The sequence below is a fragment of the Peromyscus leucopus genome, chromosome 3 (assembly GCF_004664715.2).
Source record: "Peromyscus leucopus breed LL Stock chromosome 3, UCI_PerLeu_2.1, whole genome shotgun sequence".
NCBI classification, from domain to species: domain Eukaryota; kingdom Metazoa; phylum Chordata; class Mammalia; order Rodentia; family Cricetidae; genus Peromyscus; species Peromyscus leucopus.
The window spans coordinates 111609971-111634051 of NC_051065.1; the positions used below are offsets into that span (position 1 = coordinate 111609971).

Consider the following 24081-nt stretch of genomic DNA (forward strand, 5'->3'; position numbering starts at 1 on the left):
TACAGCAAAAGTCTCTAACTGCTTATTCTCAGTTTCTGTGCTTATCACACACCTGAAACAATTCACAGAATGCCACTGGTTTACAAGTTGATGCCAGGCCCCACCATACTTGGAGCATCTGTCTTAGACCGCATGGGCTGGGAGGTCACTGACATCAGTCAACACACTAAGAAAATAACGAACAAAGCAGCATCCCAACAAAATGCTATTTTGAAACCAAGGAGCTGCACTAATTGGGCATGGACTGGAGTTTTAGATAGCACTTTGCAAACTGATGTATGCAGAAATACCCTGAGGTCCCTGAGAAAACAGCCTGCATTTAACAGCTCTCAAGGAAGGGGTCCACTCTGGTAGTTCTTAGCCCACATTGGTCTATAAGGCTCCACAGACGCTTCCCTGCGACTCCTGAACCGAGACAGTGAGATGTGACTTCAAGAGTAGCATATGCTTTAGCCTGGGCTTTTGTGAGCCTTAGAAAGAATGCAGAAAAACCTGCTGCTACTCCTTCCACTGCTTTAAAGGGATGGATGATGGCAGTAAAAGAACCACTAAGCAAGGATCCATGGGATCCAGATCATGGGTGGTCTTCCACTTCTCAGTGAGCCTAGGGCCTGGTGTATCACAGGGGATTCATAACTATTTTTATTTTGAATGTCAGTTGGATGTAGGAGCTCCAAGTGGTGTGGGAAAGTGGACATGAACACATCTGGGAGGGTGGTGGCCATTACTTTCTTTCTTGGCACCTTGCCCATCTAAGGCATTTGGCATGGTTTGGTAAACTGTCACAACTTTCTGTGCGTATATACATGTTCATTTATGAGTATGTGTATGTGTATGTGTGTGCATGTGTATATACCAGAGGTTCACGTTGGGTGTCTTCCTCAGTTGCTCTAGATTTTATTTCTGGAGATAGGGTTTGTCATAAGCTACAGCTCAAGGTTCAGTAGCTGGCTGGCCTACAAGCAGCAGGGATCCTCCTCTGTCTTCCCCAGAGCTGGAAGACCAGGTCCATGCTGCTGCTGTATCTGACTTGTTTTTTCACTTTTCACCTGGGGACTAGGGACTCCAAAGCAGGCCCTTGTGCTTGCTCAGCCAGAGCTCTATGTCAACACCATCTTCTCAGGCCCAGCAACTCCCAATCCGCAGTGCTGAACAGGAAAATAATCATGGATTCTGATCCTAAGACCTGAGTTCTTTGCACATTTCTTTACTTGATCTTTCTAATTTCTTCTTTCCCCCTCCTCAGGTGAATATAAAAAAACTCTCTTGTCAGAATCTGATTAGCATCATCAGCCTGGGTAATTACTTGGTTTGGCTTTTAATAGGGAATTAGATCCATTCCTAAAATACAACCACTGAAGACAGGCTACCACAGGGAGAAAAATATCAGATATTGCCCTTAACATAAGATGGAGTGGCATTTCTTCTCTTACCTACTACTCAAATTCTAACAGCTCTGGGTCACAGGGATGCACCTAAGTTCCTAAATCGCTTTTGTTTTGGTCTCAAGCAGGACAAATCCAGAAGTCAAGGGTTAAAACTCCAGGATTATAGGTTCATTGTTTCTGTTCCTAAGGCCTTTGAGTATTACAACAGTTACCTAAGTGTTTGTTCAAGAAGACTCTACTGAATTCTAATTGCAAAAAAGGGATGTGTTGAGAATGCTTACATATAACGATTAATGAAAGAACCCATAGATAAGCAAGAAGAAAAATAATTAACTAGGATTTATGCCAACTGGCCCTTGGGAATGCTAATATGTGTGTTCGATGTGCTCCAATTCATAAGACCTTAAAGGTGGTAAAAAGCATCCTCAGGAGAGGGTCCCAAAAAAGCACATAAAATAACCAGGCACATAAAATGCTGAAAATGTTCTCTAATTGCAAGACAGGAACCACCCAAATTAGAATGAAAATTTCAGTGTCAACTATTCACCCCTCCCTGCTTTGTTATTCCCAAAGGTCTGCAATACAGTAAGCCCTGTTGTCCAGGACAAGCAGGAAAGAGGGATACCTCCCAGTAAGAAGACATGGTGGTAAGACTCACTGGTAGCATTCATGCTGTGGACCACAACCCCAAACTCCAACCCTACCAGGGCATCTATCAGAAAGGGCTTTCTGGGGAAGCCTATGGAGATAACAGGCCCCTGTCATTATGTTTACACTTGATCATTTGGGCCACTCTATTTGGTATCTGTTTCCCATTTGGTATATGTTTGCTCATTAGCTTTCTTATCCTTCTTCCCTTTCTACAATGGCAGCTCTAGGGAACAGGTATCTATCTATCTATTCACTCAAGGCTTCACCCTCAGTGCCCAGCAGAGAGACTAACATACCTATATAGTTCATAGATGCTGTATGTTTATACCTTGGAGGGGCTTCTTGTCCCTTTGGTTATTCTGTGGTTTGGGGGACTATTTCTGATTGATAATGGGGCCCTTGGGTGTAAGTGGCCTGACAGGAATAAAGATATTTAAAAAAGAAACTGGCACCCTTCCCTTGGCTATCAGACTATTGAGACAATAGATCCCAAGGAAGTGGATTTCCTTAGGAGTGTCAAGTAGAGAGAAGGAAAAGACTGGGAGTCTGATATCAACAGAGGGCCAGCTTGTCTCCTAGGAAGAGATTTACACATTTCTGACAACCTGACAGATCACCCTGCAGTAGAGACTGGAGCAGAGACAATGATGGATCAATGATGTTCAGTGATGGGAAGGACCACATCTCAACCACGACTGCTCAGTATGCATAGCCCTGGTTCCCTATTTAAACCCAAACCCCATGTCCTGTGATACTTAGGGACCTGGGATCATTGGATCTCTTTGTTCTTTTCCCAATGTGGCCACACTGAATAAATTTCACTTTTCTGTTTGGTTTTTATTAAAAATCATTACTTTTAGTCTCTGTAACTGGTCTACCAACAAGATGTGGCAGAGCATAGGCCATTATGGCTGCCATGGCCCAAGCTCTGGCCCTAACAACTCTGATAACATAAGGACCTGCCCTCCAAGATGCTAGGGAATACTCACCCCACCCAGTTAAATCATTCTAACTATGGAATGACCCTTGACCTCATAGGTATCCAACTTGTACCCCTGGCTGAGATCCTCCTTTAATACTTGGTATCTTTTTGGAGCCAGGTTCCCTAGAACCAAATTTTCCATTTGCTTCAAGTTTTGCGCCCACAGTACAGCCTGGATGTGATGGCACTGGCTGCCTGTTCAGATCACTCCTTAAATCATGTCTGGAATTCCTCCCCATGCTTGGTGCTGTTTTCTGCCATCTTCCCCCACTCTTCTTCCAGGAAGGCCCTGCAGATTCCACAGTCCCTCCTGAACACTTGGCATCCATGGCCTCTGACTACTAGAGGTCATCCCATCCTCTGTAAAGACATCTTCCCATACTTAACTCTGCTGGGATGTGTCTAGTTCTAGAACTGTGGTTCCCACCAGCCTGTCTCATTGTGCTGCAGTCTTCACAGACACATGGCGCTGACTTCTGGACATGGAACTGTTTCAGAAGGGGACAGCTTAGTAACTTCTGAAGCTTTTCCCCCTGGCTGATACTACTCAGCTCGATGGCTAATCTGGCAATAAGGACATGTGACCTGACAATACAAATTGTTCTGAAAAGACCTTCTTGGGAATTTACCATGGTCCACGCATGAGTACAGGAGCAAGAGATATTAAGAAACATAAAAATGATTAAACAAAGCAAAAGAGAAGTGAGGGAAACTCAGGGAAGGGCTTTATAGCACAGAGCCAAGGAAAGCCCACTGAAAAAGCAGCCGGAAGGCAGGTGGGAGAAAAGTGAGATCATTCCTGGATAGGCTGAGAACATCTATGAAGGCAAGTGAGAGCACAGGAGGTAACGGGGAGGAGAGGAAAGGGCTGTGAGTCATCAGCATCACTGGAAAAGGAGAGAGAAAGGCACCAATTAATACCAAAGTGTCATCTGCTCAGGGTTACAGAGATCAAAGACACCTAGTTTAGAAGTCCACCTGGAATGAGCGGTGAAAATGCATAAAGAAACCACCTGACTCTCATGAGGCCCTTCGGGAAAAACCTCATTTCAAAACCTAGCAAGAAAGCAGGGAAGAATGAAGGGACCTTCTCTTCCTACCTCCCCTTTTTGCACTGAAATGAAGTATTGGAAGAGATATAAGGACCATGGCAAGCTAGACAGTCAGGCAGGGGCTGCAGCAGGCTCAGGAATGCTTAGGTAATTCAGCATGTAGGCAATTCACAGTGACTGAACTATAGTCCCAAATCACCCACCATTCACCCCAAGCTCACTAAGGAAGCTTAGCCAGGCTAAGTCCATTTGGGTAATCAATACACAATGAATGAGAGTATCTCTGATTATGTTTACTTCCACTGTTATTTAAACAGAATATTAATAGCACTACTTACAGCACTACATTTGACTAACTACCCTGCCCTCTGCTTGAGAACCTTTCTGATATCAAGCCTCTTTAACACCTTCTAATTAGCAATGATCCTTCACTACTGATCTGGATGCATTCATGTTAATAAAAAGTTGACCGTCAGGAAGACTAAAAAGAACCTGAGGGGGTGCTTACTATGTGAGAAATACGCTGGAAGACCACTCAACCAAGTATTTACTGGCTGGGTCAGGTAAATAAAGTCAGGACATGCTTTAAATTTTATACATTTCATAGAAAATTTATATTTATAAAAGCTAGTGATGTTTATATATGTATACAAAAACTTTCAAAACACATAAGTGAAGGGTCCTAATTCAGAAGATCATTCTCATTAAGTAAAACTAACTAAAACTTTATATGTAAAAATATACTCAGGCTAGGGGGTGCCTGACTTCCCTTTCATTAAGAGATAATGTGGGTAACTGATGTTACTTTCTCTGAAGACCTTCCCATAATTATCCAAACATGGCACAACAATTCCCATAATCCAGTCTACCCCAGCACTGAACCACTTCTCTGATGGGAAATACAGCACTAGATATGTCAGCCGATCAGTCCAAACTTAGTCTTACATGTGTTCATATGTAAAGACACTTTTATTAACAGATGCATTGTTGATTCAAGCACTGAACTCACGCTTACAGGAACTCTATGCCCCACTTTAACACTGTCTGTGGAGGCCAACAATAGTCACACAAACACGAAGACAAAACAGCTAAAAAGTAGAGTCGTAGAGTTATTATGGGTATGTGCAGGACTCTGGGTTCAATCTCCAGTACAAACAGGAAGGAAGAAAGGAAGGAAAGAAGGAAGGAAGGGAGGGAGGGAGGGAGGGAGGAGGGAGGGAGGGAGGGAGGGAGGACAAAGCATGAACATGGCACTAAACCACTACGAAAAGGACACTGTGTATGGCATTTAAAAAAAGACAAGAAGGCGAAGGCATGTCTGCTTTAGCCTCGGGGGAAAGTGAGCATTTCTTACTGTTCTATATACTTCTGTAATAATTTTGAAGGTGCTTTGGAATTATAAGTAATTACCAGCCTTATAAATTTTAGCATTCAGACCACTTTCCAAATGCAGGATCACATGGACTGGAGATAACTACGCTGGGAACAGGGCTCCACACTGCACTACATAGGACCCCTTCAGTGGTTATAACGGGTTCCCTGGAAATAATGAGAACATTACAAAGGCTAGAGGGCCATGCCATTTTAATTCACAATACTCATAGGGGTTCAAGTCAGATTCAGAGATCTGTCACCTTATTGAGACAGTGGGAGAGCATCATATTTCAACTTCACACTGCATGCAATATTTTATGCTGACTCATGAAACAACAAATTTAAACACTTAATAAAAGCTTTGTGTCCAAAGACAAGAGACAGGATGAGGAAAAGATTTCAACATATATGCAAAGGTCCATTCTACCAAGCTCAATACTTCCCCTTGTATTAAAAATCATTGTGTAGAACTGTGACTTAACAATGAGCTCTTTTATGCATAAACAAGAAACACAAACTAGCTGGTCACAAAGGAGGCAACAGAAATACTGAATAAAATAGAAATAATTAACCTTGGTTAAGAACAACAGTAGTAATGGCCAATATGAGGAAAAATGGACCCTCCTTTTGTTGGTAGTAGGCCCCAAAGTGTCTCAGCTATAATGAACATAATTCAACAGTAAGTGAACAATCCTTGAATATATATATATATATATATATATGGAGAGAGAGAGAGAGAGAGAGAGAGAGAGAGAGAGAGAGAGAGAGAGAGAGAGAGATTGAGATTCTGATATTTAACCTTACAGGAACTCCTCAGTAATCAGAGCTGTATGTAAAGTTATGCATGTAAAGAGGGTCAAAGACCCCAGAATGCCAACTAATAGACAAACTACATAAGCTTTATATTTACAGAGATACTACTTAGCTACTAAGAATATTATAACTATAGGACAAATAAAAACATCAAAAAAGTGAAAAGCAGTATATTGCATAATAGTGTCAATTGTGGTACTACAGGTATATCACAATAATTATGAATTTTTTTTTAAAAAGTCTATATACATGTATATATGTATTTGATTGTTTAAGACAGGAACTCCTATATTCCAGGTTGGCCTTGAACTTGCTGTGTTGCTGAAGCTGGCCTTGAACTTCTGATACTCTTGTCTCTCCCTCTGAAGTGCTAGGATTACAAGTGGGTGCCACCATACCCAGATATTATTTTTATACTTTTCTATGTTCTTCCATCTTACTAACTATAAATGAGGGAATGCTGTGTGTAAGATATCCTAAAGCAGAAACGTGACTACTCAGCACACTGATGAGCTGGAACATGTCTTAGGAAGGACCATACAGGCATGCTGCTTATTCACAAGATGATCTTCCAAATTCCTCGGCAGTGCCCGGGGAAGTGTTGAGGAAGCCAGGAAGGGGCTGTGGAGTATTCTCAGCTTCCCACATCCTCGGGGTTCATCTTACCAGATTATAACATCTATTTACTGCAGCTGAGAAAACCAGAGATCTCCGTCGAAAGGTGTTTAGCCTAGTTTTTCTGAATTATGTCCCTGAGTCTGCTTTTCTCATTTAGTGATTTATCTATCAAGCTTCTTTGGACTCTAGACTAAAACTCAAGAGAACAGTGACACTCTGGATACCCTGCCATCATGAGGTTACTACTATCGTTACTATTCTGAAGCGTCAGGCAGTCTTGACCCGACTCCTGGACACTATCTGATTGTTGTTGTACTCAACAGTTCTCTTGGGACAGGGGGAGAGTGGCATCAAATAATAATAATAATTAAAACAACACCTTAACTCTTCTAATGATTACACATTTCCAACATATTTGGCATCTTCATTTGATTAGAGGTCTAGTTTCTCTGTAACAGCCTAAAGCTTTCTACATACAAAATGAATAATTCCTGAGCATCTGGGGCTGATGACAAGATTTTGTAAAGCATCCCTAAGTCAGTGGGGTTCTCTAACCACTTAACATAAAAGAAAATCAGGTGCATTAAAATGTGAATTATGAGAAGCTAAGTGGACAGCACAGCCTTCTAACTTCTGAGTGTATCAGCAAGGAGCATAGAAACAGACAATGCCCCATTAGGGATGGTCTGAAATGGCAGTGCTACCAGGCATAGCCGAAAAGTTCGTCAGGTAATAGCGAATGAGCCTGACAGGTTGCAGAATGGGAGGCCTGCTCAGAAACTTGATTCAGTCAGGAAAGGAAATGTAAAATAAACATAAAGGCATTCAAGACAACAGAAAAATGAGTGTCAGCAAGGGAACGAGAAGAGAAATCCAGGGCAGAAAGTTTTCCATTTTCCACAAATGCAGAATGATTCAATAATAACAAGCTATTCTGTGCTGACCTAATCATTACACACTGCATGTGTGCACTGAACAGCCACATACCTATAAATAGATATAATTTCTATGTTTCAATTAAAAATGAAAATTGACTTGCAGGCTGGGGGGCGGGAGGAGGGAAGAGGGGGATCTTTGGTGTGTAAAATGCATAATAATTTTTCTTAATTAAAAAAAAGAAAACTGACTTGCACTTATTTTTTCTTTCTTTCTCTCTTTCTTCCTTTCTTCCTTCCTTCCTTTCTTTTTTAAATATATATGGGTATTTTGTCCTTATGTCTATGCACAATGTGCTTGCCTGGTACCTACAGAGGCCATAAAATGGCATCAGATTCCCTGGAATAGAATTAACAGAGAGTTGTGAGGCACTATGTTGGTGCTTGGAATCAAACCTAGGTCATCTGGGAGAGCAGCTAGTGCTTTTAACCACTGAGCCATCTGTCCAGTCCCTAACAGTATGCTTTAATAAGTGGATCATCTAGGTATAAAGGGAGGAGACTAAATAATGGGCTTCAAACTGAAACAAACAGAAGACCATCTTCCCTAGAATAAATGCTCAGGCAGACTATCATATACAGAATGGCTGCCTGACTCTGGGAATCTGAGGGAGGTTACTCAGAGAACTGTAAACAAAGCCACTTATGACCCTTCCAGTAACACTTGGCTATATACCAGAAGAACTCTAACTCAGCATGTCACGGAAATGTCTGCACACTCAAGCTTCCTACAGTATTATTCAAAATGGCCAAAGCATGTAATCAGCAGAGCTATTTACTGACAGATGACTGTAAGAAGATATGATGTAAACAACAATATTTTCCTCTGCCACCTAGAAGATCAAAGTTTTAGGTAATCTGCAATAAAACGGAAATGGATAGATTATGTTATGCATAGTAAGCCACACCCTGAAAGAAAAACAAATTTTCTTCCCTCATATGTGGAATCCATACCTAATTAAAAAAAAAAGTCTTGCAAAAAGAGGGCTATTTGGGAAGATAAGGAGAAAATGGGAGGAAAGAGGGCAGCTGATCCATAGAGGTGCATAGGATCAAAACACAGGATACGCATGCATGAGAATGTCACCCACAAACCCATCATTTATACAGGGAATACACAGAAATAAAGTTTGTGTAAAGGTTAAAAATCCAAACAAAGAGAACAAAAACAACAAAGAAAGAATGACTACCTAGACTCTAATCTGCTCAGTTCATGTGAAAGTCTAATCTACTTTCAAACAGCATGTAAGGAAAAGAATACGGGGCAGCTGCCCTGGGTACTACCTAAGAAAACAAACCTGCAAGAGTTTCAGTGGCCTAGGAAGTAAATGTTCACTTGTAGACAGGCAATCTGTCTATTGTGACCTAGGAAGTAAATGTTTACTTGTAGACAGGCAATCTGTCTATTGTGACCTAGGAAGTAAATGTTTACTTGTAGACAGGCAATCTGTCTATTGTGACCTAGGAAGTAAATGTTCACTTGTAGACAGGCAACCTGTCTATTGTGACCTAGGAAGTAAATGTTTACTTGTAATATTTACTTGTAGACAGGCAGCCAATCCTTTGCTACATTTCTGAGTTCGACCTCAGAAAGCCTGTCCCTCAGCATCCTCATGGAGTCCTAGGACCAAGCCAGCTTGGAGCTGCCAGATTTGGGGTTGCTATTTGTCCTAGTAAAGCCTTTAAAATTTTATCTGCTTCAGTTTACCTTTTAATAAACTCCCTCCCTCTGATATAAACATGAATTAAGGAAAACAATAGTATTGCTTTGTCTTTAAATACACTCTTAAAGTACAGCACTTTAAAATGTTTTATTTAGCAGATAGTAATCCAAAACATTAGACTAAAAGTCATCCGGGTAGACCTACATGGAAAAAGGGCATGAGGTTTTACTTCTCTGCCCTCCAATTCTGGAGAAATTGAAGCACATAGTACAGGACTCATAGAAATACTCTCTTCTCAATTTTATACCGAACAGTATTAGATGGTTCTTTCAAACATGAATTTAATCTCTCTTTTATTAAACTACTTTCTTGGTTGTACAATTAGAGAATCATTGCAGGGGAATGAATCACTTCAACCCTCCACTGTCTGAACGCAGTCATGGAATCATGTGAGAACTGAGTGCCTGTGAGAAAACAAGGTAAGAGCCCTGTGACTTCAGTTTCTTTACAACATGGGATTTGTTGTTGGAATGTGTTTTCATGCTCCTGCCAGGTATAGCAGATAGGAATGAGTTTACTTCAGACAATTTATTATTGCTTGCTGAAGATACTCAATTAAATGCTAAACTATCCCTTATATGCGTCTATGGAAAAACGTTTTGGCCACCTGTGGCTTGCCATTGTGACTGCATATTTTACTCAGGTGTCTCTACTTAACCCTGAGAGTATAAATTGTCTGATGCTCTGAATAAAGTTGGCTACTGCATGAGACTTTAGTCTGCCTCATTTTTAGGCCCTGCCTCCCAGGTTCATGCTGCCAACTAGAGAGGTAAACACTCCATCAGTGTGAAAACAGCACATGCAGTAAGTCTGGGCACAAATGAACCTGTTTGGATGGCTCTCATTTCTACATATATACATTCAGTCTAAATTGAAGTTAAAAAATGACAAAGAACTGAACATTTAAAATGATGACACAAGTTTCCACTGAGCTTTAGAAATGATACTGAAATAATGTGTTGTTTTGACATCTTCTTTATAGGTAAGGTGACTTAAACATTTAGAAGATATTCCAATGACCAACAAATACATGAAATGTGTTCAAACTCACTGGTCACAGAGCAAGACTTTATTAACTAACCAGGGTGCTGTCACACACCTGCTAGGATTTTTGAAACTGGAAAGACTGGCCAGTACCACCACTGAAGGGACGGGGAGGAGGACAAGAGCACACAGCATACGATCCACTAAGCAAAACCAGGTTAAACAAACCTGTACTAGCACACTGGAAGGCAGTGGCTGCCTTTCGGGAAAAGGTAAGGTTAGGAGAAGGATTTGGGGGTCGTGTACATGAGGGCTCAAGATATTTCTTGAGCTGGTTGGCAGTTTCACGGGTCTACTCCGCTAGTGATAACTCTTCCAATTACATTTTTAAAATTTGTGTTGTTACAGTAATGTTGAGGTTAAAATGGTGAATTTAGAAACACAGTAGAGTTAAACATGAAGGCTCCAGAGAAAGCCCCTTCCCAAGGAGTATATGCAAGGCGTGTGTTATACTTATCCTTCCTTAAATATTTTAGATGATACCATCCAATAAAAAGTCCCTTCAAAAGAGAATGATATATGTATTTCAATTTGTATAACTAAGCAACCCTCTTTAGTAAGCACTTTATGAAAGAGAGGAACCTGAAGCATATCAAAATTGAAAAAAAATGCCTAAGTTTCCACAGCAGTAAAGAGGGGGTTAACCTCTGGCAGCCTGGCTGCTGAGTCCCATAAGGAATGCTCTCCTCACAGGAGGCTTCGGCTTCCTGTAGCACATTTCCTTCTGGCAGCTGAAGGGCTCTGGAAGAGGCACTCTTAAGCTGGCAACAAACCAGGAAGCACGTTCCAGGCAAGCCAGGTGCTTCACCAATGCCACTCACCTACTCTGGCTTCTCAGAAGAAGGCCCCCGAGGGCAACAGACTGGGTGAATGCAGGCCAGCAGAGGGGTTATTGAGGAAACTGTGCCAATAGCCTTTGCTTTATTCATTAACACAGACACTTCACATAGGCCAGATGTTGTATCTGGAATTCTAAACTCAAGAATTAGAAACACAAGCCAAAGCATAATTGATAAAAACAAAACCCAAGGACAACATTCTATATAGTACTTTTTTTTGAAATGTGTCCATATTCTTAACAGATTACAACAAAACTCCACTTTCTGTCATATCTACTCCTGTGAGACCTGTGATCCCAGCCTTTCTCTACACTTGGGCCCTGATGGAAAATACAAGAATAATAAAATACTGAATGATTAAATTTCATGTGAAGCCAGTTGATTAACAGCCATCTTGAAGACTCTTGGTTTAGACAGTTTAGAAGAGGAATTCTGTGTCATATGTTATAAACAAATACATGAATTTGTTATGTAGATTATGTTGAAATATGAAAACAAGTATTTGGGCTTCCTAGGCAAGGAAAAGAAACGTAAAGTTCAGAGCTATGGCTAGCACTGTGGATAGAAACATGGGGATATGTCATATTTTTCTTGAATGATGCTGTATTTATTACTTTACCAATAAATTATGTTGTTACAACAAACACATAGGTGTGAAAACTGTGGGGTGGTTTAACACCAATAAGCCATTTGTAATTCTGAGTTTCAGGGACAATACTTTGAAGAAATTAGCTGTGGCTCTTGGAAGCACTACTCTAGGCAGGTGGACAGGGCTCTATTAGAAACAATCACTGCCAGAACTACAAGCTGTTTCTTTGCGAAATCAAATCAACTCATCTGCACCTTTTTTGCTGTATTGTGTTTTGTTTGTTTCACTGTTCTCTGATTTGCATGAACCAAAGCCAGGATTGAAATCACTGATTACATTTCCAGGCTTTTTAACCAGCTTAGAAATTTCAAGGTTTGGAAAATGTTCTGGGAGATGAGCTATGCATTCATTTTCCTGATATAGTGTGAGGAAAATAAAATAACTCCCACATCCCTTTATCCATCCCAGGATGACAGCCAATCTCAAAAAAGTTGAAATACTCCAAGCACTTAAAAATATTCTATAAGGTGAAGTCAAATTTTTTGAAGAGACTATTTAAACAAAAACCAAAAATGGCTCTGCAAGTCATTTTTTAAATCCCTTACACCCTGTACTTTTATGACGTTAAAATTCAAGAGCAGCTACTAAGAAAAGATGTTTCAGCTGGGCAGTGGTGGCGCATGCCTTTAATCCCAGCACTCAGGAGGCAGAGGCCGGGGGAATCTCTGTGAGTTCAAGGCCAGCCTGGTCTACATAGTGAATTCCAGGATAGCCAGTACTGTTACACAGAGAAACCCTGTCTCAGCAAAAAAAAAAGTTTCAAATAAAACTCCTGATACTTGTCTGTGTAGATTTAACCCTCGGTGGCTTTCTATCATTAATAAAAGTAAGTTTCAGAGATGCTAATAATCAATGTTTTATTCCAACCATTGCCCTTTTGTACTTGGTGGTTGAGATAGCCAGGCACTGTGTGTCACATGTTTACAGCACCTACAGAGTGCACTTCAAGTGGAGATCTCTAGGGGACAAAATGATTCTTCCCTTAGAAGGAAATATGAAGGCATGGGCAAAAGAACATAGGATGTGAGGACCACTGGTGACCAAAGAAACATAAACAACACAGCCTGTATAAGCAGGGATTTTTCCAAATACCTTTGATGGATAAGTGGCTTAGATTGCATTGCTTTGCTATTCCTGGACAACACTGGAGAACTGAATACATCTTATAGCTAATGATATCTTAACATTGGTTTTGTGAATCCGAATAAAAAGAGTCAGCAAAGTGTAAGGTAAACTATACTTAGCAAACAGTAAGGCACAAGAAATTCTGACAAGCATACTGCACATGTGGAACCAAACTGCATGGGAAGCCAAACCAGCTACTGCCAGTGTACTTCTTAATGAGAAGCACCCACATGAAGCAAGCCGTAGTGCAGGTCTTGGTGGGGGCAGAGACAACTCTGGTTCTGTTTTCATTCATGATTTTTCTGGCGGATGGTCTAAATTTCTTATGTTTTCAAATAATTTAGCAACCAACAAAATTTATTAAATACTCTAACAATACTGAGATAACATACTTGAATGAAGTTTAATACAAATGATTATGGCATACAGTTAGCCCCAAGTCCAGTTAAGAGAATTAAATGAAACGTACACATTTTTAAAAGCTGATATTAGAAGGGAGTCTAAGCCTGTTATCCATGTAAGGACAATGACAGCAAGGAAAGGAACTGACCAAGAACTCACAGAACGCTTGCAATGCCCCAGCTGGGCACAGAGAATACAGTCCAGTCCACTACACTCAAGTTAACAGAAAAAACTTACACAAATCAACAACAGCATTTGGAAAACTACATTCAGGAATTTTACTACTTAATATATATGCTACAAACTGTCATAATAAAGGATGGAGATTAAACCACACGCAGAAACAGGGAGGCTATTATTTCTTCCATACATTATATACTGTAATGTGTGATTCTAAAATTCTATAAACTTCTAATATTCTGGTAATATCTTCAGGATCTTTACAAAAGAAATGTGAGGCTGAGTCCTAAGCCATGTACACAGAGGACTCATGGCTTGGTGTCAATTACCCAAATACATGACAATCAACATCACATCGTTGCTTGACACACTGTCTTTTGTGTTCTGTTCCACGTCCCAAGACTTTGTAGGTACGGTTTCTGAAATGGGACCCAGAAACTGCTTATAAGCCTTTAACCAAATGAAACAAAGTCAAATTATCGTGTACTGCAATAAATAGATTCCACAACTTGTACCTGAGGCTGCAAAACACATGCTGGCTTCTTCATTCTTAGCATCAAGTGCCAAGATGCATCATGTGGAGGCTCAAGAAGACGAAGACTATGCCATATTCCCATGCCATATTCCTACTAAAGAAAAGTTACCTTGGGATCAGATGTGAGCAGTTTGAATGCTTGATAGACTTGGGATTCCTTTACACCACCTCCGAGGTCCAAGAAGTTAGCTGGCCTCCCTCCATTCAGGAAAATGATGTCACAAGTAGCCATGGCTAATCCAGCACCATTCACTGAAATGCAAATGGCACATAACATGACATAGGATAAACTATTCAGCATGAAAAATGGTGTGTAAACACCCAGAGCCAAATGAGGGTGCTATCATTTCCAAGCCAATCTGTGCCCTGACTGGAATTCCATTCAACTCATAAACTCACACCCATTTATAGTTAAAAATCGGGGTAAGTATATCCAAAGAATAAATAAGAAAATAGAAATGTAGAGAATTCATCAATAATTCAAATCAAAAGCAACAATTAAGGGGAGGAACCAATTTGGCTGTGGATTCTGGAAAGGCTCTGTGTAGAATGGGTAGAAAGAATAAAAGCTATGAGGGGTGGCTAGCTGTTCAAATGGATTGAGCCAAGAGTGACGATGAGCTTCTCCCTATGGAGATGCTCTCTGAATGTGTACCCTTCTGTGACTAACCCAACTTCTCAGGGCTCTGCTCTTTCTTCACCTACTGCAGGCATGCATCTTTATATGATCTCATCAACAGCAACTCAAATCAGAAACAACAGCCAAACCCAGCATCCCTTGATGCTCCTTCTGTAATCAGTGTAAGAAGCAGGGACATAGTGTTACATCCCTAGAATCCTGGCACTCAGAGAGTTAAAGCAGGCTGAGCCTGAATTCAAGCCAGCCCAAGCTACATAGTAAGTAAGTAACAGGACAGCCTGGGCGGCACATAGTACAACCCTGTCTCAAAAAGCAAAAGCATGGGGCTGCAGAGATGGCTCAGTGGTTAAGAGCATGTACTGCTCATCCAGAGGACCTCAACTTGGTTCCCAGCACCTAGGCTCAAGACCACCTGTAACCGAAGTTCCAAGGGATCTAATACCCTCTTCTGAACTCTAGAGAGCATTTGACAGACAGACAGACAGACAGACAGACACACACACACACACACACACACACACACACACACACACACACACTTAAAAAGCAAAGACAAAACTTAATACAAGATGCTAATTACTAACCCAGTATTAAAACTAGAATTAAAGTAGACAAGTTATGGGCCTTTCCTGGGAACTGAAGTAATGGTTTAGCACTGAATTCCTGTTTCCTAGAGCTAACTCTCATTGATCAACTGCACTTCCTTTGCTTCTTATGTTTAATTATAGAGCATACTGTCCTTGGGTAACAAAGACTGGGGGTGGTGAAGTCAGCAAACCACTCAAGATAAGACAACCTTTACTTTTTCTGACCCTTGAATGGTCCCAGAAAAGCCTATGAACTGTGATTACTTTAATTAAGGTGGGGGACACTAAAATACAAATAGGGAATGGGGGCCTGGATCATGGGGTGGGCTAATGTGTACCAAAGCGTAAGCTCAGCAAATAAAGCATGTATTGTCCATCATAAAAAGAATGTGTGTGCAATAAAAGATCTTCAAGAAGTGTGAAGTGTTTTAATCAGTTTGTGCGACACATACAGAAATATCTGTATTTAATTTGCTCTAAACACACCCCTATATTGTCCCCCTTTCCAAATGTCTACAGAAGTTGTGGGCACCTTTGCTTATGGCAGCCAGAAGGGTGTGAATGATCCATACCATTCAGACAGCACTCCCATACTGAGCAGGAGCTTTAGGTATCAATTGTAATTGGATGCCATTTTCTGTTGTATTGAACAGTGAACTGCTGAAGTCTCTTCACTTCTTAATATAATGATGCTGTTGTTTTAATGAGCAACAAATCTTTTTTATTTTAATTCCATTAAGATGAAGACCTCAGTTTCTAGTGCAACGAATTGTTTCTAGCAGAAACACAGTCGTGTGCAATTAAGCCGGAAGCAAATAAATCACAGCACTAGAAGCCATGGACAATAACTGAAATTGTATTGCCTCTACAGACCCATTCTTATCTCAGCTGCATAAGCCATTTTCACTAAATCAGATGGCTATGATGGAGCCTGTTGTTTGATTAATAAAATGGCATAATGAATTAAGTATTTTGGCAACTGGTTACCATTCAATCTGAAATGTTAGTGAAATGATTAGATTCATGTCCTTTGCTCCTTCCTCTGTGCCCTAGTTAACTTTTACTGTCAACTTGACACAGCCTACAGTCACCTGAAAAGGGAGTCTAAACTAAGACTGTCCAGATCAGATTGGCTGGTGGGCACATGTGTGTGGGATTCCCTTCATTAATGAGTTAGGAAGGCCCACTATGGGTGGCACCATTCCCTGGGTAGGTGGTCCTGGGCTGGATAAGAAGTAATAAACTATCAATTGAGCCTGCAAGCATGGTTTTTGCTTCAAGTTCCTGCCCTCTCTCCCCTCAATGATGGACTGTGGCTGTATACTAAATAAACTCCGTCCTCCCACACGTTCTTTAGTCGAATATTTCATCACAGACACAGAAAGGAAATGAGATAATGATTTTTGTCTCAGAATCTGATTCTCCACATTTCTTAGCATATGATGCTGAATGCATAGGGAGAGTTGTTAGTTTTATTAAACAAAGCTGAGATGCTTTAAACTAATGGTTCTTTTAATATGTATATACACATGGGCATGTGTGTATGTGTGTGTGCACACACATGTGGACATGTGAGGGCCAGAAGTTGGTGTTGGGTGTGTTTCTCTACTGCTTCTCCACTTCATTTTTTAACATATGTCTCTCACTAACTCTAGAGACCACCATTTGGCTAGACTGGCAGGACAGCAAGCCCCCTCATGCCAGCAGTCTCCCACCTCCACAGGACTGTGGATATCACCACATACCATTACACCTGGCTTTTAAGTGGGTGCCACGGATCCAAACTCAGATCTTCATGTTTGCAGGCCCTTACCAGTGGCCATCTCCCCAGCCTCTCAGCAGGTCTTTTTTGGAGTGCTGTGGCACACCATAGACACCTGGAAACATCTGGGCACTTTCCGTGCTCCATTTCTACAACTTTAGCTGTCTCTAGAGGAGAGGGACACTACCAAACCTCATATCCTGGTCAGACCCCCAAAACCAAAATATTATCCAGTCCCAAAGCTCAGCAGTGCCAGAGACGAGAAACTGCTTTAAATCAGTGACCATCAATCAAAATGGATTTTGAGAGGAAACTCTACTTCCATTTGACACTATAAGAAAAGACCGATTTTAACAGCTATTAGTAAATAGTATTTCAGAAATCCTATGAAATTCCAGACTTGGTGTTGGTACTTACCGAAGCAGGCAATATTCCCGTCTAGTCCTATGTACTTGAGATCATATCTGGCAGCTTCATTTTCAATGGGCTCATTCTCTGATTTGTCGTCCATTGCAAATATGTCCTTTTGTCGGAATTCAGCATTGTCATCAAAGTTTATCTTGGCATCAAAACAGACAACTAAATAAAGAGACAAAGAGGCCATACCTGAGAGTCTTGGGAATCTATAAACTGAGTTCTTCAAGCCAGCAGGCACAGAAGCAAAGGAGGCAGACATTCAAATTTTCTCACACTACAGGCAGGGAAGCCACTGCTTTCTTGACCTTTGAACTTTTAGGACAGGATCCCTGTTCTGAGGGGACTTGCGTTAATAATAAGGACAGCAACTCATACCTGTCAGTTTCTGCTCAGCAATAAAGCAAAGGTCACCAGCATCCACTTAAAGCTACAAACTAGCACTCCTGCACTCTGGAGTCATGGTTATACCTGCATCACTTACAGTCAGTATTTGGCAGGTGAGCATTGCCTTCCCTTTTATGCGAAAACAAAGCACGGTAATGATACCAGTTTTTTTTTTTTCTCTGTCCCTGACATTCCACGTAAAATCTGTATTTTATCAGCACCCTCTTAGTACTCATTAATATTTCTGGACATAATGAAAGAGAATGCCGAGTTGGAATACATACTTTATAATTTGAGTCCTAATTCTTCTACCTCTCAATACTAATTAAAATTGAATAGATTTAAGGTATACAGCATGATGTTTTGACATGCACATGTATTTTAAAATGACAACTGTAGGAAACAAATTCATATGTCTTTCCTTCACAGATGTTTTCCTTCTTTTCCTTGTAACTTTTGGGGGTGAGAAAACTTGAAATCTGTTTTTTGAACCATTTCTAGCATACATTACTAACTCTGTGACCTTGGTAAGATGGCCTCAAATCATAGTGGGCCTTGGTTTCCTCACTTGTAAAGAACAGGGAATGCAATCCCGAGTCTACAGACTTCCTTGACCTGTGTGTATGTCTTCGGTTTGGGCAGACCATCTTACGACTTACCAGGTCTGTCAACGGCAAGAAGCCGGGCACCTCTGGCACTACAGTGCATATCCTTTGCTAGAGGCAGACCTCCATGTTGGATACAAACAGCTTGTGCACAGCAAAACTCACTCTATGACAGAGTTGGGTCACAGAGCATCTTTGATTACAAGCACTGCAAACAGGACATTCAGGTGATGGCTTTAGGAAAGAGGAAAACATCTGCAGTATCTGGACTCAGGCATGTTTATTATTTCACTTGCAGCAGACACTTGTTTTCTGTGTCACCATGCCATGATAACATCCTCTAATTGCATCTGAGATATTTAAAAAGCAGATGTCTTTGGTCAAACATTTACAGATGTTGTGCCATTTCTTCAAGCTTTGCTGAGAAGCACTTCACTTTTGAAATGGGAGCCATCATTTCCCAGTACTTCACAGAAAAGCAATGGCCATGGCCAGCTAACTCTACTTGCTTCCTAAAAAAAGAAAACTGCTGTTTATGGCACCCTGAACTCACAGGCACCATGGAGATTTCACCCAAATTCTCTTGCACATGATTCAAGCACTCGGAGCAGGTCTGTGAAGAACTGGTTTATTTATATTCAAGAAGACTTGGTAGAAAAAAAGATCAAAAATTACATAAATGAGTTCTGACTGACAAGAGAAAATCTTACATGGAAGGTGACAAATGTTTAGGTCCCTAGTCTTGCCACAAACTTCCGGCCACTGCCCACACTATGAATACATGAAGTGAATGAGTAATTACTTTCCACAATAGTGTAGTTGTAATGAAGGAATTCTGCAATTACCAAAGGAATCAGCCAGTGCTCTGTGCTCCCTGCAAAGGCACTTTCTCAGCAGTTAAAGACCAGTATAATAATCAATAGAAAAGCAACTTCATTCTTGGCTTTCCACTGGGTTTATAAATACATTCTAATTAATTTATTAGTAATTTTAGCTCCTACATTACTCACTGACAAGATTACTTGTAAGTGACACCTTCAAAATGAATGGGCAAAGACTATCAAATTGACTTTCTAAGTGAAGACTTGCAAATAAAAGAATTCTTGGTCAAGATCAATAAACCAGTAAATCAAAATAGTTCCAAGCTAAACTCTGCCCCTTAATACAAAGAATACAGTTGCAAGCTGCTCCAGAGAAAGGATAATTAATGGAGATGTATGCAAAGTTCAGAAGGTAGTCCCAACCAAATGCCTGCAAAGCCAGATTTTCAAAAGGTTTTATGTTATGATGCACATACCAAGTGCAGAAAGAAGCTTGCTGTTTGATGACCAGCTTGAGAACCCGACAGGTAACCCAGTGCTTGAAAAAGAGGGCTGTGGGACCACAGGGGAGCAACCCACAGCAGCCTTGGCCAGCTGCTCCCTGTCTGGGAACAGATCAATGTGTGCAGATCCAAGAGCTCTGGGAAGCTAAAAATACTGCACAACTGTGAAGTTAAGTAAGAATACTTCGTTAAGAAGGCACAGTCAAAGCTGTGCCTAGTGGTACACACTGGAAACTCAGCACTTAGGAGACTGAGTTAGGAGGATTTCAAGTTAAAGGCCAGTGTGGCCTACCCATGTACAGCCTAACAGTCTTGGTGTCTCCGTCCTTCTCTTTCCTGTCTGTCTCATACACTTTGGTCTGTTCAGTTATTTCGACATGACTGTGACAACGTATCTGACACCAGTAACCTGAGAAAGGCAGGCTGTATTCTGCCTGATGATTTCAGTTCATCCTTAGTAGTAAGGTGTGGTTGACAAGTCGGCCTTGCTGGCTGAGTGTGTGGCAGTGGCTGTTCACACCAAAATAGATAGGAAGCAAAGTAGGCAAGAAAACAGATGTGGATATAACCTTCAAAAGTTCTAGTGAATGATTCCTTCAGCTTAGCCCCATGTCCCCAAAGTCCCCAGAGCCAGAGCCTTTAAAACAGCTTTACAATGTAGGTAGTCACCCAGTATTAAAAAATGAGGGGGGGGGCAGGATTCAAATAGAAAAGATAGCAGTTTTCAAATCCAATTCTTGGCACAGAGATCCTAAAACCCTTGTAACTTTCTAAGCAATACAGCTACGGGTAGATCTTTCATTCTCATACTTGGCCTTTGGCTCTGTTTCCTGATACAGAGCACAACACCCCTGGGAATTTCCTGGAAATAATTTAAAATTTCCTTTGTATCTGAAAACAGTGGAAAGTGTTTCTCAGAATGCAATGAGCCACCGTAACAAATGGCAAGAACTGAAGAGCAGGTTGTGAGAACACTCAAGTAAGCTGGCTGGTCAAAAGTGTCCAAAATAGATTTGTGACAAACAGCAATGGAGAGCATCAGTCTTGTGAGACAGAACCCTTAATGTATGATTCTGACTCTTAATATGTGAACTGAACTGAAAAACAGGACATCTGGTTGGTGTCAGAGAAATGGTCACAGAAGTGGTCTGTGCTGAGTTTAGTAGGAGAAAGACTGTGACATGCATTTCAAGGACATAGATATAGTTCTGCATTGCCCAAGTAGCTAGCTCTGGTCACATGATTTCTCTTAAGCTCAGAGTCATCGTCTATAAACAGGATCAGGGTTGTTGGTACTCTGTGGTGTTGGCAGAAGGAGAAGCTACGCCCGACACTCAGCCTCACAGGGGAATATGATTACCAACATGGTACATTCTGCACGCTTAGAGCTTCCCATTAATTGTAGCTCAGTTTACAGAGCTACCTCTCATTTCTAGAAACTACTATAACCTGTCTCATTCCTTTAATAGCCCTAAATTTCTATTTAGAGTAGACATAAATAAATGAATGTGTACAGGCCACCTGCTGTACCTGATCAGCAGTCATCTGAATAAAGAAGAACTGTCTCAGAGCAAGAAGCTTAGAGACTGACATTTTTAACAGCATAACTGACATGGCAGGGAAGTTTTAGCTGAAGGACGTAAGGCTTTTGATGACCCTCAAATTATATACCTTTGCATATGGTGGCTAAAGATTCAAAGTTTCACATGGGGATGGGTATCAGGGGTAGCAAATTATGTCTCTCAAGCCAGCTCATCACCAGTTTTGTATGTACATTTGTATTTTCATTTACATATTGTCCAGGGCTTCTTTACAGGACAACAGCAGAAGTGGTAACCGCAGTATAGACCAAAAGGTCCACAAACCCCCATATGTTTACTGATACTATATAGTGATCCCTATTTAGATATACCTCTCAGCACATCTATATCTTGCTTCAATAGATGAGTAACCACCCACATTCATAATATTCTCAAATAGTCAAAAAGGTACTTAGCTTAAGTATGTCCTCCTACTATCAGGAAGAATGAAAAAAGAATAAACAAAATAAAAGCTACACAAAAAGGGGAGATTAACCCCTGCATACCAATGGACTCTTTCATGCTGATTTCCCTGCTGACACCCTTCCCAATGTACTTGCTTGTGGTGTTACAAGTGGACTCAGGTCTATGTCAAAAACAGGCCAATAAAATCAACTTGCCCTGCTTGCTCAAACCTTAGCTTTCTCACTTAATTCAACAACAAACAACTGTGATAAAATGTATTTTCAGAGGTGTGGAGCCTAGCTCCGACATTAAGAATTTCAGTGTCACATAACTGAAACCTCAATTCTATAGAAATTTCATCTTGAACAAAAACCAATCTGTGTACAAAGTAGGAGAAAAAAACAGACCTATTAATATTTATAAAACAATTTCCACCATCAAAAACATATTGTTACATGGTTGATAGATTATACAAATGAATTTTCCTTCTGAACAAATATCAAAGAAAGCCAAGGTACTTATATTCATAGGGTGTTTGTGCTGTTTTGTTTAGTGGTGTGAGATTTTGCAAGCTACTAATTCAGCCACCTTGATGGAGAACATGACTGACGGTAAGAGGCCTCTGACCCCAGAACTTCAACAGAAGAATGTGCCACTGAGTTAAACAAAAGAAAAAAAAAATGCATTTCAGAAGGGAGACATACACATAAAAGGAACAAAAAAACAGCAGGAAGTACAACTGTCATAATTAGTTTGGAAAATAATCTGTCTTGAAGCAATGTGCTGTGTTTGATTTGTGATAAATAACCATAATGTGCTATTCAAATGTGCCTTGCCAAGCCGGCTTTAAAATGCTGATGCTTTAAAAGGAGTCCTGCTTTCCATTAAATATTGATGTTCCAAGAGTTGTATACTTTTTAGAACTTTTATCCAGTTGCTATGAAGAGAAAATAGATATGAGGCAAGATGGGGTGGGGAGAGTACAGAACCAGAGAGGATCATGAAAATAGAGCCTTGTGTATAATGAGAGAAACAGAGGACACCCACTAACAACATGGGCACTTGTTAGCAAGAAGCAACAGGGTGGTTATTTAGGGAAATCTGAAGAAAGAAAGGAATTTGATGTGCCAGTTAACTTTGGATCATCCAGCTTTAATTCTCAAGAAATCTGGGCCACACAGTCACTGTTCTAAGTGGTTCCCACTTCTTTAGTTCAGTGAATGGAGGCAGCTCCAGACGGAACTGACTTGTAGCAGGAATTCGAAATCTTTGGGCATATTGGGGGAGACCAATCTATGAACTGTAGGATGGCTAGCAACAGCCCTCCATTTACCAAGCAGGTGTCAAAAGCACCAATGCCAAGTTATGACAATTTTCTGTCCAATATCTCCTGGGGGATGGATAAGGTGCTTATCACTTGTTTAAAGACCCCCCCAAATGGTATCTTTTTGTGATCAAAGATGGTGGAAAGGGAAGAAGAAATAAGACATGATGCAGAATCTCAAAATGACTTTGGAAAATGAAAGAATAAATGGACAGCCAGTTACATTAATCTGTAAGAAAAATTGTTCTCATGTGGCTACAAATTTACCAAATTAACTTGGTACTACAGTTAAATCAGGGAAGACAGTAGTTGATTTCTCTTTATCTACTGAAGCAACAATTTAATTTTGTTTCAATAAAGGCTGAGTCAATCCTGTAGAGGCGTTTTCATTTCATTGTTCCATTTTTTCAATAGGAAATAAATGGCCTTTCTCCTAAACCATGTGAGCACGAACCAATGACTGGCCTAGGCTGGACATGGGACTTAACATGGCTAATGAGAACCAGGTGAAGGGTTTTCTATGGCTGCTGGAATGGTCAACACTGGGTACCATTTTTCTGCCAGCACCGAGAGCTGCCTGAGTTAGAACAATTCAGAGAAAGCAGGGCTGTTCGATTCCTTCAGCTGAGTGAATGGATTTGGTCCATGGATAATAAGAGAAGCCTCATTCTTTACTGAGCACATGCTGCTCCATATCTTGAACTCCCTGTTAAGTGAGTAAAAGTAACCCATATAGGAGCTG

The 24081-nt window shown here is 40.7% G+C and overlaps 1 protein-coding gene across 2 annotated transcripts in view; it reads right to left on the minus strand.

Annotated features, from left to right (window-relative positions):
• Positions 1-24081, minus strand: part of Suclg2 (succinate-CoA ligase GDP-forming subunit beta) — a 267562-nt gene that overhangs the window by 84372 nt on the left and 159109 nt on the right. For both annotated transcript variants that reach the window (XM_028855400.2, XM_037203937.1), the window contains 2 exons: positions 17718-17879; positions 14421-14563 (listed from right to left, as the gene is read on the minus strand). In XM_028855400.2, the coding sequence (XP_028711233.1) occupies positions 14421-14563; positions 17718-17879 (305 nt within the window). The remainder of the gene's footprint in view (positions 1-14420; positions 14564-17717; positions 17880-24081) is intronic.